At 33.4% G+C, this 15,955-nt stretch overlaps 2 protein-coding genes across 2 annotated transcripts; one reads left to right on the plus strand and one right to left on the minus strand.

Moving 5' to 3' along the window:
* Positions 1-5,183: 5,183 nt before the first annotated feature.
* Positions 5,184-7,617, minus strand: LOC141698434 (vicilin Cor a 11.0101-like). The gene is made up of 6 exons (XM_074503126.1): positions 7,025-7,617; positions 6,679-6,854; positions 6,506-6,577; positions 6,151-6,411; positions 5,639-5,921; positions 5,184-5,532 (listed from the first exon to the last, which is right to left on the minus strand). Exons 1-6 carry the CDS (start codon positions 7,467-7,469, stop codon positions 5,351-5,353), a joined length of 1,419 nt encoding a protein of 472 aa, XP_074359227.1. The 5' UTR covers positions 7,470-7,617; the 3' UTR covers positions 5,184-5,350.
* A 4,910-nt stretch (positions 7,618-12,527) lies between these two features.
* On the plus strand, positions 12,528-13,352 carry LOC141695927 (uncharacterized). Its single transcript, XM_074500130.1, has 2 exons — positions 12,528-12,870; positions 12,979-13,352. The coding sequence occupies exons 1-2, from the start codon at positions 12,528-12,530 to the stop codon at positions 13,350-13,352; spliced, it is 717 nt and encodes a 238-aa protein (XP_074356231.1).
* Positions 13,353-15,955: the final 2,603 nt, after the last annotated feature.

Genomic DNA, 15,955 nt, shown 5'->3' on the forward strand with positions numbered 1-15,955 from the left:
CGGAAGTGTTAGGAGTTGTCCCACATCGTTTGTGGGAGGGGCAGTTTGCTAGAATATAAGCAGTCAGATAACTCCATTATTATGAGGCCTTTTGGGGTGTGCCTAAAACCAAATCCGTGCGGGCTCGGCCCAGAGCGGACAATATCATACTAATGTTGAATTAGTCCAATCTCACGTAGGCTCCAGAAACAAACCTGTGCGGGTTCGAGCCTAGAACGAACAATGTCATACTAATGTGGAGTTAGGTCTGCTTAACAAGTCCATTAGGAAGATGAAGTGGAGGAGGAGAACGGGTGATGTGGGCATGCCATCTCAAAGTAACCTTCACCTTTATTTATAATCATTGTCTTTATTGACTTAGATTTGAGAAATAGATTTCCCATTCCTCCCTACATTTAAGTGTAATAGCATAGGTAAGTCTTTTTTTAATCTTAGTAAGTAAATTTACACAATTAACATCAAAAAATAACTCTTCCCAATACCAAAAGATGGAGTTTCGAGTGACTGACTGAGGGATGTATTAACACATTTACATGTTACAATTTGTAACATTTATGATTATTAAAGTCAACTACATGTGATCACCATTGTAGTGTTGACAAAATCTAGGCCGGTATTAATCTTTGTTATAGCCAAAATTTGGTAATGGATCATTTCGGATCAAGAGGTCAATTGGAATCAAATTGGGGAAAAAAATGAAAGATTAGGTTTTAGGTCGCAACGCATGAGGGGATGACGCGCCCTAGAGTTAAGACGCGCCCTCATTTAATGAAATGCAAGATATGGACTATGTTTGGGTTTAAGATACAATACAACAGAAGTGGACGCGTCCTAGGGGTAGGGCGCGCCCTAGTCAAGTGGAATGCACTACATGGCTTGTTTGGATGAACAGACTTGTCCTCACTCCGGGCTTGTCCTCGCTCAGGATAAGGCAAAGGGCTTATCATCGCTCTAGGCTTGTCCTCGCTCAGGACAAGGAAAAGGGCTTGTCCTCGCTCCGGGCTTATCCTCGCTCCAGACTTGTCCTCTCTCAGGAAAAAGAAAAGGGCTTGTCCTCGCTCCGGGCTTGTCCTTGCTCAGGACAAGGCAAAGGGCTTGTCCGCGCTCTGGGCTTGTCCTCGCTCTGGATAAAGCAAAGGGCTTGTCCTTGCTCCGGACAAGGCAAAGGGCTTGTCCTCGCTCCGGACAAGGCAAAGGGTTTGTCCTCGCTCCGGGCTTATCCTCGCTCAGGACAAGACAAAGGGCGTGTCCCCGCTCCGGGCTTGTCCTCGCTCAAGACAAGGCAAAAGGTTTATCCTCGCTCAGGACGGCACAATGGGCGTGTCCTCGCTCAGGACAAGGCAAAAGGGCTTGTCCTCGCTCAGGACGACGAAATGAGTTTGTCCTCACCTGGGACAAGGAAAACAAGAACAACCTCAGGACAAGACAAACATGGAGAGAGCAATGGAAATTATTTTCACTAACATATTTTTTGTAGGTACTCTTTGAAGAATTCCCTCCTTGACACTTTGAAGAATTCCCTTCATGAGTCAGTCAAGGAGGGGGATGTCCATGAAAAGCTTGAAGGCCTCAGGGGTATGCCTGATGATTGAAGGCCCCCCCTATATTCAACGAGTGTTCTCGTTGGGGATGCGAGGTTTAATATTGGTGTGTGCTTTGGGAGCTCTGTTCTTGCATTCAACGGGTGTCCTCGTTGGAGAACTTTGGAGTCATCCTGCACTTTACACCCAAGAGTTTGGGATCACCTGTCCTATTATCTGGTGGGTTATCCTCATTCGGGGGACAGAAACGCGTCCGACATTTGGGGTGAATCGTGACTATACCTGCGTTCGTAAATCAAGAGAGATAGCTGTAGCGGAGTGTTATCTTTGTGCAAAAGATGCACTATCCGTGAAGTCCTACGATTACGGACGAGTCTTGGGCTTTCGCGGTTAGGCCTCGTAGTTGGACATTCTAAAAGTTAGCGGGAGATGGATTCTAGAGGAACTTCTACCGGGCCTAGGAATGAGAAGTCTAAACCTGTTAGATTTCTTGTTCCCCAAAAATTACGTCATGCTTGATCCTTATATAAAGGGTACGTAGGCACATTAAGAGGGGTTGGAAATTGAGAGGTAAAAAGTAGTCACCACTAACCCTAATTAATCTCAACCCCCAATTTATCACAACCATCACACTCCGCTCACTTTTCCGCCGAAGAAACACCATCGTAAATCTTGATTCCGACGATGAACCATCCTCCATCAAAGACTGATTGTGTTCTTTGGGAGAGATCTCACAAAGTTCTCCAAAATAGTTAGATTAAAAGGCTTCTGCTCATTAAGGTTTATTGTACCTCGTGACTCGCTAAAAGGCTAGATATATTCCACCTTCTTCGTGATGGCTTAGGCTTGTAATATGCTATACAGAACCTTCAGTTACGGGTTCTGCTGATCTTCAAACATCTTCTATAGCCCAAGCTTTTTATCTAATTAATGTTGCACAATCCAAACTGCTACTTAGTGCATCATTATTATATATTATTCTAGACAACTATGAAAATTCATTAAAAAGCTACACCTTACATTGAACGCAACATTAAAATGATCGTATGCATTTAAAAATTTACTATATTCAAGAGTGAAAAGTGAACAGGGATAGATGAATGCTTGTAGATAGGGATAATATTCTAGATACGACGGATTCAAGCGGTAACCCGAACGTAATCTGGGTTTTAATACGTTTGAAAATAGCGGCAGGTGCCCGTTTCAGAAATTAGAAAATAAGTACGCCTTACGACTTAAAATAAATAAAAATAAATAAGTGAATTATAAGTGATAAGTAAAAAAATATTAAGTTAAATAAGTGTTTGGATAATTTTATTAATAAATTAGAATTTTTTTTCTCTTAAATGAATTAAAATACATAATTATTAAATATAATTATCTAAATTATTGAATTTTAAGTTAGATTAACAATAAAAAAATATAAATTTTATAATTGAGGATAATAAATCAGCAACAAATCAAAATAAATTAAGAAAAAGTATGTCATTACTAACATTCAACTTATCAACTTATAAGATATAAATTCATTTTATAAGTTGAATCGACAAACACTCGCTCTTACGGGCTTATAAGAGCTAACTGGCTTATAAAACATAAGTGATGGCTTATAAGAGCTAAGTGGCTTATAAGACGTCTGCCAAACATGTCCTAGATCTTTTTTTTGGTAGCTGCAAAGACTACATCACACTCCCCTTAATTTACCAGCACACACACAAATAGGGCTGTTCACGAACCGAGCTGTTCGTGAACAAGCTCGAACTCGGCTCGTTAAGAGCTCGTTCGGCTCGGCTCGTTAACGAACTCGAACTCGAACAGAAAAATATGTTCGTTAAGCAAATCGAGCTCGAGCCGAGTTTTGGGTTGTTCGGCTCGAGCTCGGCTCGGCTCGAGCTCGGCTCGGCTCGAACTCGTTCGTTAAAATTCAAAAAAATTATAATATATCCTAAATATTTTTATATAGGTATGATTTTTTTTTAAATCCGACTTCACTGTATTTTTTTTATCTTCCAACGATAATTTTGCATATCATATGTGATATATTTTGAGGTGATTTAGAAATTTTATATTTTAGTTTCTAATTTTAAAATGTAGATTCATAATTATATTTTAGTTAAGATTTTTTTTTAAATATTTTTCATCTATCCAACCGTATGTATGTTATAAAATATATATTTCAATGATATAACCAAAATTTCACATCAAAAACAATTTTATTTGATTTTCTATTTTATGGTCAGGCATTAGTTTGACTATTAACGCTAACTAGTGTTTAATCCGGATTTGTTGTTTCGATTATTTTAAAAATACTTTATATCGATTCAACCGTATGGATGTCATAAAATATATATTTTATTGATATAACCAAAGTTTTATATCAAAATAAATTTATTTGGTTTGTTATTTTAATAGTCAAACATTAGTTTGACTAGTCTTGGTAACTAATGTTTAGTCTTGTATTGGTGTCTCGATTTATTTAAAATTATTTCTAATTGATCCAACCGTATAGATGTCATAAAAAATATATTTTATTGATATAACCAAAGTTTTAGATCAAAATAATTTTATTTGGTTTGCTATTTTAATAGTCAAACATTAGTTTGACTAGTCTTGGTAACTAATGTTTAGTCTTGTATTGGTGTCTCGATTTATTTAAAATTATTTCTAATTGATCCAACCGTATGGATGTCAAAATAAATATATTTTAATGATATAACTAAAGTTTCAAATTAAAATAATTTTATTTGGTTTGTTATTTTAACAGTCAAGTATTAGTTTGATTATTACCGCTAACTAGTGTTTAATCCTGATTTGTTGTTTTGATTATTTTAAAAATACTTTATATTGATCCAACCGTATGGATGTCATAATACATACATTTTATTGATATAACCAAAGTTACAGATCAAAATAATTTTATTTGGTTTGCTATTTTAACAGCCAAATATTAGTTTGACTAGTACTAGTAACTAGTGTTTAGTCCTGTATTAGTATCTCGACTTGTTTAAAATTATTTTTAATTGATCCAACCGTATGGATGTCAAAATAAATATATGTTAATGATATAACCAAATTTTCAGACCAAAATAATTTTATTTGATTTGTTATTTTAACAGTCAAGTACTAGTTTGACTATTACCACTAACTAGTGTTTAGTCATTAATTGGTGTTTCGATTTTTTTAAAAATATTTTTTCTCGATCCAACCATATGAATGTCAAGATATATATATTTTAGTGATATAACCAAATTTTCAAAAAATAATAAATTTATTTGATAAGTTATTTTCACAGTCAAACATCAGTTGACCAGAATTTTTTCTGGCTCGGCTCGGCTCTTTTATGTTCGCGAACAAGCTCGTGTTCGGCTCGTTAGTTAACGAGCTCGAGCTCGAACACGTTTTTTATTCGATTAAAAAGCTCGGCTCGGCTCGTCAGAAAAAAAAATTAAAGCTCGGCTCAATTCGATCAAAACTCGGCTCGGCTCGTGAACAACCCTACACACAAACCATTAAATCATTTCAGGGAAAGAGAAAGAACCATGTCGTCTCTCCTCAACCTCAAGGAAGACATGAAGTTGAGGAACTAGTGTTCTGATGTGCTACACCTGCAATGCACCAAAGTATTGGCAACAAAACACATCGGATCAGAAAGGAGGCGATTTTATTTACGTAACATCAGCAGCCTAGTTACAGAGATACACTAAAACGCGAAAACAAACACTGCAGAACCAAACACTCTTCACTAATTTACAGAAACTGCTGCTCCGATCGCTGCTCCCTTGATATGTACAACAGCACTCTCCAGTCACTCATTCGGTCTTCATTCGTATGTAGGCGCCACCACCTTGCTTCTCCTGATGAATTTGTGAAGGACCTTTCATGAACCAATCTTCATCCTCTTTCCCAACTACTTCATCCACCTCCCTCCATGGTGAACCAAATGCAAGTTCCTTGGCTTCCTTCTCTATTTGCTTCCATATATTATTTTTCCCTAGTAGTAAATAACAAGTCAGTCCTTTTTCTCTCCAAATTGATCATAAGCAAAACATATGCAATTAGTAATTACCGTAACATATAATGTGTGAAGTTTTAGTTACCTGCGAGAGGGAACCTCTTATTGTCTCTGGCATTAATCTGGAAGACGAGTAGCTCCAGATTTTGGTCCTTTGATGCCACGGTTATTACAGGGTGACCAGGTGGTACAATATACACAGACCCACGCTTTACATGCGCGTTTACATTACGATAGCTAATAGGGGTGCCTCTGGAAGAGGAACCGGAGGATAAGTGAGGGCATGCCATCTCAAAGTAACCTTCACCTTTGTTCACAACCCCTATGTTTATCGATTTAGAATTAAAGAATGGATTTTCCATTCCACCCTGCATTTTTCAATCAAAATCAATACACGTCATTCATAAGCACTCATCTTCAACAACAAACACTGATCGGAAAATCTTAATAACCGACGCAACCTCATTTTTACCAAATATAAGATGAATCTACTTGGGCTACAATATCCACTTTAATACAAGACTAGGAAAGTTAGGATGAATGTGTAAAAGTAAACATGAAATTCTTTAAATCAAATTTAAATGAACTCTAATGCACCTTTGTAATGTTGATGAAAGCAAGGCCAATGTCGATGTCTTCAAGCTGCCTGTGTTCTTTAGGAGACACCTCACGAAGCTCGCCATAATCGTTAGATTTTACAGGCTTCTGCTCAAAAAGGTTTATTGTACCTTTTGACTCACTAAAAGGCCAGATCCCACCTTCTTCGTGATCGCTCAGAGCCCTAATTTGCTCTTCAGATGCTTCAATTATCGGTTCCCCTGATCCTTCAAACATCTTATGCAACCTAGAGCTTTCTGTCTGATATTAAATTTATATTACACAATCCAAAAGGCCAATTTAGTACTTGTCTACACCACTACACATGACATTCAAATAAAATGTAACACCTTACTTTGAAAGCAGCTTGAAGCAACTCGTCGCTGAAGGCCTTGAAAAATGACTCTTTTCCCACACCAAAAAACGTCTATATGTACAAATATCATAATAGTTATTCAGTTAATATTAATTACAAATGTTATTAGCGGCAAGATGAAACTAAAATGTAGCAAACATAAAATTTATCACCTCCGCGACGCCAGGTGTGAATACAGGCTGCAGGAGCTTGATAATAACTAGTTTTTCATTGTTGTCTCGGTTAATTAGATACACAGTTGTCCCTGAAGGAATCCTTAGTATATCACCACATCGTACATTTAAGCTCTCCCTCTTCTCAGAACGTACCAAACTGATAGTCCCCTTTCCTACAATAAATCAGCGAAAAACAAATCCAAGTGTAAAACAAGATCTTTAAATTTTTTAGAACTTCTTCAATTAACTTTTTACTTCTGAAAAGAATATACAACTACGCAACTGACTATGTTTGTTAATATTATCATTATTTTGTGTGCGTGGATACAAAATAAAGTAGTACCGTGAGCGACAAAGATGACAGAGTCGGCATCCCAATGGACAGGCACAAAGAAGGCACGAGGGTTGGCTACAAGCACAGTCAACCGAAAGTTTTCGATGGCTTTAAGAAGCGAATGATTGAACTTCTGAAGTAGCTGAATTTCACCAAGTGCACTCTTTACAACTGAAGTGAAGTGTTTCTCCTCGAAAACATATGGATATTCATCGCCTTCTTTCTCTGTCTCTCCCACCTTGGTGTCGCATGCACCGCCACGTCGGTGTTTCTCCTTAATATACTGCCTGCACATCTCCCGGCATTCAGATTTTTCAGACTCGCTATAAGCTTGTTGCTGTCTGCACAGGTGAAAGCATTGCAGCAGCTCCGGGTCTTTCTTTTGTGCTACTTCAGAACATGTGTTTGATACAAACAAAACAGAAAATATTAACACAAAAGCAAAAGGCTTCATTTTTCGGTACAAGAGGAGGTTGTGTATGAATATGATTGATTAATGTTGTTGTAAGGAAGAGTAAAATAGGATAGGGGAGAGTTGGAGGAGAGAAGGGAAGGGCAACATGCAGGAGGACATGTGTCCTTGCTACGTGTTACATTAAACTACAGCTGGATCATCACTATACCAGTATCCCCGTATGAACAGGAGCAGTCCAAAGAGGCCCATGCTGTTTTATACAGGGAGACTTTAACCAGACGTGGCAATAGGGTATACCACAAGTTAATACAGTACAAAATGACACAAATAATTAGAGTTTGTATTTCAAAATTTGGTACACGAACACGAAAATACACAAATACGAAAATACACAAATACGAAAATACATTAATATAATTAGTGTCGGATTTGGGTTTCCGATATAGATATATGATACGGAACGAAAGTGCACAGAATAAATAAATAATTAATTTTTTAAAAATATATAATATACATATATATATATATATACTAAATACCAAATGTGAATTTTACCTATTCTAAATAACATATATATAATTGTAAATACTAAAATATATCTTATTATTCGTTGACTACGTGAGTGAGCACTTCACCATCTAATTATTTATTATATTTTTTAATAATTAATATTTTTTTATATATTCGTGTATTTTAGTATACTAAAACGGGTAAATATGAATATATTAGTTCTGGGTTAGTGTCACCAAATTGATACACACGGATGTAAATCCGGGTCACATTAGAGTTTAATATTTATTACACGAAAACACGAAAATACATAAAATATTTGTTATAAATGACACGAAACATTGTTAGGCACGGAACATTGTCAAATAAAGTAGCTGGCCTGAGGGTCATGGGAGCCAGGAAAACCAAATCGGACCATGGAATAAAATTGGACCGATCGAACAAAATATTCATTTTCAGATATTTTTATGTGCATTACTTGAAGGTAGTTTGGTCAGAGGCACTCGAATCATTCTTTTACCGTAAGGCTGGACAAAAAAAAAATATTATTATCCTCATGACGATGTGGTAATATTGAATAGTTTAATTGATGTCTTTGATACGGGTGCCGAGTTCATTTTCATTCAGTAATATATAATACTAGACAATAACCCGTGCGATATACGGATTGATTATAATATTTATAATTTTATTATTTTATATTAAAATAATTTAGAAAAAATAATAAATATAAATAATTGAGATTAATGAAGTTAAAATATTTATATATTATTTTGTATGTTATTATATTATTGAAGAATTCAAAATTTAAATAGTTAAAATCTTAATAAGTCTTTTTACTACAGCCTTCACTTTACTGTGCAGATGCAGTGTCTATATGGAAGTGGTAATCTTGAATAGCAGTGATGTATTTGAATGATTTGGTATTGTTTTTCTTAATATTGGTTTTTTTTCTTGATCTATTAGTTATTTTGTTATAATATAATTTGAATTACTAAAATTAATCTTGAAAATGTTTGGTTCCCTATAAAAGAGGTAAGATTGAAGTTGAGTGTGATTAGAAATTAAATTGAATAATAATTCATAAGAGTACGAGTATGCAATTATATTAAATACATGGTTTATTTTTTTTTAGTTAAATTATAATTGCTTAAACTTTCTTTTGGAATGTGTTAACAGACTTTTTAGAAAGGTGTGAACCAACATTATCATATGTTTTGCTTATAATAGTAACCTATAAAGGAGGTTAGATAAAAGTTGAGTGTGATTAGAAATTAAGTTGGATAATAATTAATAAGAGTATGTAGTTATATTAGATACATGTTTTTTTAGTTAAATTATAATTGTTTATACTTTCTTTTGGAAGGTGTTAACAAACTTTTTAGGAAGGTGTGAATCAACCAATCAAATTATCCTATGTTTTGCTTATAATAATATAGTATAGGTATATATAAATTATTTAATCTTATATTTTTCAAATTTATTTATTAATTTTGAGATTCAAATATGTTTTTTATATAAATAGTCAATGGAGAAGGTTTTTAGTTATATGGCATTTTTTAAATTAATTATATATAATTTTAATACGCAAGACGAACGAAAAGTATTTTTGTTGAGAGGGAGAGGCAAATTTTATTTTTATTTTTTAGTGAAAAATGATAAGCGTTTGGTTATTTTTTATTATTGCGTTAGGCTATTTTTTTGGAAAGTGTCTACCAGTCAACCAAACAAAACTATATTTTGCTTATAATAGTATAGTATAAATAGATAGATTGATATTATATTTAAAAAAAAAAATTTTAATTTTTTTTTGATTTATTAATTATATTGTTATATTATAATTTTAATTACTAAAATTAATTTTGAAAGTGTTTGGTTTCCTACAAAAATAGTAAGAAAGAAATTAAGTGCAATTAGATATTAAGTTGGATAATAATTCATAGAATTTGTAGTTATATTAGATACTTGATTTATTTTTTTAATAAAATTATATTTGATTAAGCTTTGGAAGGTGTTAACATACTTTTTAAGGTGTTAACCAATCGACCAAACGAAACCATGTTTCGTTTACAATAGTATAATGTTTCGCTTATAATAGTATAGTATAGATTTATAGTTATTTGGAAATTAATTTTATTCCCAAATTTTAGTTTTGAAAATTTATTTTTCTAAATTTATTCCCCAAACTCGCGAGAAATGGTTTTTTATTATCATACCCAAGGTATAATCAATCTGGTCAATCACCCTTTATAAGAAAACAATAAAGAATATAATAGAATCATGCATAAAAATATATATATCTTCTAATTTTTATACCAAAAAAGTTTTTTTTTTTTTACAAATATGACTTATAACCTTACAAATGAGTATTTGTTCTCATAAATCTCGGAATGAGCGAGGATCGAACCTAGTACCTGAGACGACAGAGTATAAACTCTTAACCTTACAAAGGTTTTTTTATAAGTAAATTAAAATTTAAGAAAAATTAAAATTAAATTATATCCTTATTATATAATATGTGTAAAAAAGATCTTATCCAAATATTTGGTAGTTATAGTGTATGTACCGTCAAAACAATTTCAACCGTTGAATAATAAAAGATAATATACTAGCCTTAGATTATAAAACTAGATATAATAATAAAAGTGTAAACTAGAAAAAATAAAATCTCTAAAATCAATTAAAAAATTCTTAATACAATCCTGAAAAATAAATGATTACGTTATTCTAATATTATTCAAACATGAAAATACAATACAATTTTCGAATATGATTACATATTCAACCAATTATAAATATAAAAGAATTGTTCTACTAATCCTCAAACACTAAAATATGATATAATGATATAACCATAATTTGATTAAATATTTTATTATATATAGCAATATATTATACATGACAAAAAAGTAATTAAATTCAAAATCCGTATATTTATCGATATCTGCATATTTGTTGAAATAATATTGCAATAAACTAAAAAAAATAACAATATAAATCATCAAAAGTAACAATATACATAAATTAAAAAATTAAAATTAATTTATAAATTTTTAAAAATAAAATAAATAAATTTTAGAAAGTCGTGCATCATAAAGATTATAAGCTAGTATAATATTAGTACACATAATTTAGTTGGTACAAAAATATATATAGAAGATTTTTATACTGGTATCTATATTACACATGCTTTTCATATTTAAATGTAATTTTACGTTATATTTCATATGTTAAATTTAATTGATGTTAAATATTGTGAATCAAATCTTAATAAATATTTTTTATAAAAAAATTAAATATTTTAATGGCGTTCTTATTTATTATAAGGTGTTCTTGGTGGGAGTGAACTCCCACTTTAGTTCTACTATGTATACTATTTCATTATCCTAATAGTAAATTAAAAATAATTTTTTTAATACAAACATAAGTCAATAAATCTAAAAAAAAAATATTAAATTAATACTTAAAATTAATTAAAATTATTAACTCAAAAATATTTTAATCATACATACTCATAGACCAAACACATGATATTGAACATAATTATGTGAGCATTTGGTTTGGATATCCAATAACAGAATAGATATATCCGAAATAATTGGTTTAGTATTTTTTTTGTCATAGATAATCCGCAGCCGCTACCCTTCGGGTACGCACCGGTTAAATCCTACGGGCTCACACAATAGCCTGTAAATTACGTGAACCAAAATAACCCGCATTTAAGCGACATGCTCTGGCTCAGGAGGCATAATCATAAATTTTACTCCCGTGGGATTCGAATTGTAAAACATGGTTCGGTATTTGAAAAGAATTTTTCAATCTTTAGAAATTTGGATTTTCGGATTTTCCAAAATATCCAAATTATGTTTTATTTTAGAATTATATAAATACTATATATAAATAAATGTAATTCTTATATCACATCAATGTATATTTATTCATCATCCATATCAATTTTTTTATATTATTATTTAAATTTTAACAATTACTAATTTGTTACCTACTCACTACATAATTAGTAATATCTTTTTATAAAATTAAGTATATTTATAAATTTTAAATGTCATGTTTACTTATACTGATATTAAAAATAGTATAATAAATCTATAATTAAGTAAAGCCGATACTTGAAATGATAAATGAGTAAAAGTATAAACGAATAAATGGTTACAAATTAGAATGAGACGAAGAGATGGAAGTAATATGCAAGTTTACGTGGTTATATATAATATAATATAATTATTCTAATTTTAACTTATTTTATTATATTTAATGTTTATTGAAAATTTAGATACATTTGCAACATTTTACTTAATATTTTGTTTATAAGAAAAGAAAAATAAAGTCAACAATAGGCACAATTTCTCACAAAAAGTTTAAAATATTTTAATTTTGTAGTAAGATCACCATATCTTTTTATGAGAATATTGAATAAGCAAATTGTTGTAAACATGTAGAACACTACACATTTTACGATAAATTCATACTCCACATTTAAGGATAGAATCATAGACCACTTAAAAATTCAAAAAAAAGTCTAACTTTTACGAAAGTCTCGAGAAGATTTCCCAAAATTCGGGAGGGGAAATGATAGTTAATAAAAATATCTCAAGAAACATATCTAATATCGGATACGTTCAATGCAAAGTGTTTGATTTTTCTAATAATCATATTGATGTTGTTATAAAAGACTTTCCCGAAAGAGAGCGAAAGCAAGCTTTTTGGGCTCTCATTCGATCTTTGGCTTCGGTTTCTCAATTACCATGGTGTCTCTTTGGAGACTTTAACGATATGCTTTATATCAGTGATAAGAAAGGAAAAAATAAGCATCCTCAGAACTTGTTAGATGGATTTAGACAAACAATTGAAGACAGTTCCTTAGTGGAGGTCGATTTGAAAGGTGGTGACTTCACTTGGGAGAAAAGCAAAGGTACGTCGAGAACGGTTCGTGAAAGATTAGACATATGTTTTGCTAACAGTTTATGGTGGAGCAGATTCCCTCTTTGCACGTTAACAGTTTTTCATGTTGTGGTTTCAGATCATGATCCCATAAAACTGGAGTTGATTAACACTGCTATATCCAAGAAGCAATTCAGGTTCATGTTTGAAAATACTTGGCTAAAGGAAAGTAGCTTTCATGCAGATGTGTCTAATTACTGGCAAAAATTGCCAGTTTCTCATCTTCTCCCTAAACTCTTATTTGTGTCTAAATATATGACGAAATGGGGGAGGGTTTTCTTTCATAAATTTAGAGAAAAAGTTGTGGAGCAGAAGGAGACTATAGATTCTTTAGAAAACAGAGAGGATGATGATGGAGTTCAAATGTATTATGATGAAGTCGATAAGTTGAATGAGCTCTTAGCCCATGAAGAAGCATATTGGCGTCAAAGAGCTAAAGCATTTTGGAGCTAAAGCATTTTGGCTCAAGGAGGGAGACACAAATTCTAAGTATTTTCATGCAATGGCATCAAGCAGAAAAAAACTGAATCATTTTACTTGTCTTAAAGATGAGGACGGGAATCTCAGTACCAGTCATGAAGGAATGTGCAGAGTGCTAAAGTCGTATTTCAGTCAGGTGTTTAAGGCCTCAGACAACAATGCTGTCCAACCAAGTCATAGTACTGATTTTATTATTTCGAATGTTCAGAATAAGTATCTAACTGCAGAGCTGACGTTTAAAGAATTCACTCAAGCAGTAAAGAGTATGCATCCGGATAAAGCCAGTGGACCGAATGGCTTAAATCCAGCATTTTTTCAACATTTTTGGGACTTACTTGGGAAAGAGGTGTTCAAGAGCTGCCAACAGTGGTTAGAAGAAGTTTCTTTTCCTGCTGAGGTAAATGATACTACTTTAGTTCTTATCCCAAAAAAAGATAATGTTGAAGATCCTAAAGATTTACGTCCAATAGCATTGTGTAATGTTCTTTATAAGATTGTGGCTAAGGTTTTGGCGAACAGGCTTCAAAAAATTCTCCCAGGAATTATCTCTGAAGAGCAGTCCGCTTTTGTTCCTGGTCGGAACATATCAGACAATGTAATGGTGGCTTTTGAGATATTACATTTTATGAAACGTAAAAGTAATGGTCAGGAAGGAGAGGTGGCCTTAAAACTTGACATTAGAAAAGCCTACGATTGTGTAAGGTGGAATTATTTGAAGAATCGTATGGTGGGGATGGGCTTCTCAAAAATATGGATCAGATGGGTGATGCTTTGTGTGTCTATTGTGGCTTATTCCATCTCATTTCAGGGTTCTTCTATAGGTCCTATTGTGCCAACTCGGGGTCTCCGTCAAGGAGATCCACGGTCTCCCTATTTGTTTTTACTGTGCGTTGAAGGCTTATCAGAGGCGTTAAAGTCAGCTGTTAACTCAAATAAAATAAAGGGCTGTCGTATCTGTTATTCAGTTCCAGCAGTAACACACTTGTTATTTGCTGATGACAGCTTTTTTTTTAGGCTAATGTTGCAGAAGCAAGAGCAATCAAAAATCTGTTGGATGAGTATGAAGGTTGGTCAGGGCAAACAGTAAACTACCAGAAATCTAAGATTTTCTTCAGTTCGAATGTAAGGATGGATAAACAGTTAGAATTAAAACAGGAGCTTGGTGTTCACAAAGATATTGAAGATAGTAAATATCTGGGTTTGCCTCCGCTGATAGGAAGTTCTAAAAAAACTGTGTTCAGGTACTTGAAGGAGAAGGTCATTCACAAGATTAAAGGGTGGAGCTCGAGTCTGTTATCTAGAGCTAGTAAGTTGGTGATGTTGAAGAATGTAGTGTAGTCGATCCCAGCATATGCTATGTCCTACTTTTTGCTCCCTAAATCATTGTGCCAGGAGATAGAAAGAACTATGAACACATTTTTGTGGCAAAATAACTCTTCTAGCAATAAAGGCATTCGATGGTTGAATTAGAGTAAGTTATGCAAAATGAAGAGTAATGGAGGTTTGGATCTCCGAGAATTACATGGTTTTAATCTGGCCCTTCTGGGAAAGCAGTGCTAGTCTCTATTGAATAGACCAAATGCTCTAGTTACTAGAGTCTTAAAGGCAAGATACTACCCCAACTGTCATTTTCTTCAAGCTGATAGGGTTGGAGGTGCTAGTTTCACTTGGTCTGGAATATGGCAAGCGAAGGAAGAAATGAAAAACGGCTTAAGATGGGTGTTGGGAGATGGTAATTCGATATGTATTGCCAAAGATAGATGGTTACTAGCAAAAGAAAATTTTTGTGTCACACAACGCTTAACAATCTTCCTGATCAAACGAAAGTTAGTGAGTTTTTTCGAGGGGATGACAAGGTATGGGATAAGAATAATGTTAAGCACTACTTCAGTGGTGTTGATGCAAATGCTATATCAAGTACCCATATTCCGCAAGGGTGTGTTGTAGACAAGATTGCCTGGGTCCATTCAAGTAATGGTAAGTACACGGTGAAGTCAGGGTATTTTCAATGGCGTAAAAATTATCATACACATGAAGAAGTTCAAGTTTCAAATGGTTGGAGTAAGATATGGAGGTTGGAGATCCCACATAAAATGAAGGTGTTCCTTTGGAGATTCTGTTGCAATACGCTACTAGTTAGGAATCTATTACAAGGCAGAGGTATTCCAGTCCCGATTGATTGCTCAATGTGTGTAGGTGAAATAGAGCATATGAATCATCTGTTCGTTGACTGTCCCTATGCTAAGGAGTGTTGGCAAAAAGTAGGATTTGATTTTGCGGGGAGAGAGGAGGAATATGCCCATGATTGGCTTCTTAATATGCTGTCAACTGTACCAAATAAGAAGGTCATCAACATCGCATTAGTGTTGTGGGGGATTTGGTTTGTGAGAAATAAGCGTATCTTTGAAAACAAGCACTTACCACCATTTTTTGGAGTTTCCTGGAGTAAAGCTCAAATAGAAGAGTGACAGTTAGACAATCAGAAGAGAGTGAATGGTCAGGAATTTGTAGAAAACAACTCCACAGGGGATCAAAAGTGGAAACCACCAGAGATCAACCAGCTCAAAATTAACGTT

The sequence above is a fragment of the Apium graveolens genome, chromosome 11 (genome assembly GCF_009905375.1).
Source record: "Apium graveolens cultivar Ventura chromosome 11, ASM990537v1, whole genome shotgun sequence".
Lineage (NCBI taxonomy): Eukaryota > Viridiplantae > Streptophyta > Magnoliopsida > Apiales > Apiaceae > Apium > Apium graveolens.

Coding starts and splice junctions, on each gene's coding strand:
- LOC141695927 (XM_074500130.1), top strand. CDS start 12,528: ATGATAGTTAATAAAAATATCTCAAGAAACATATCTAATATCGGATAC. Junction 12,871..12,978: donor CACTTGGGAGAAAAGCAAAG/GTACGTCGAGAA, acceptor TTGTGGTTTCAG/ATCATGATCCCATAAAACTG.
- LOC141698434 (XM_074503126.1), bottom strand. CDS start 7,469: ATGAAGCCTTTTGCTTTTGTGTTAATATTTTCTGTTTTGTTTGTATCA. Junction 6,855..7,024: donor TGTCATCTTTGTCGCTCACG/GTACTACTTTAT, acceptor GATTTATTGTAG/GAAAGGGGACTATCAGTTTG. Junction 5,922..6,150: donor CTTTCATCAACATTACAAAG/GTGCATTAGAGT, acceptor TGAAAAATGCAG/GGTGGAATGGAAAATCCATT.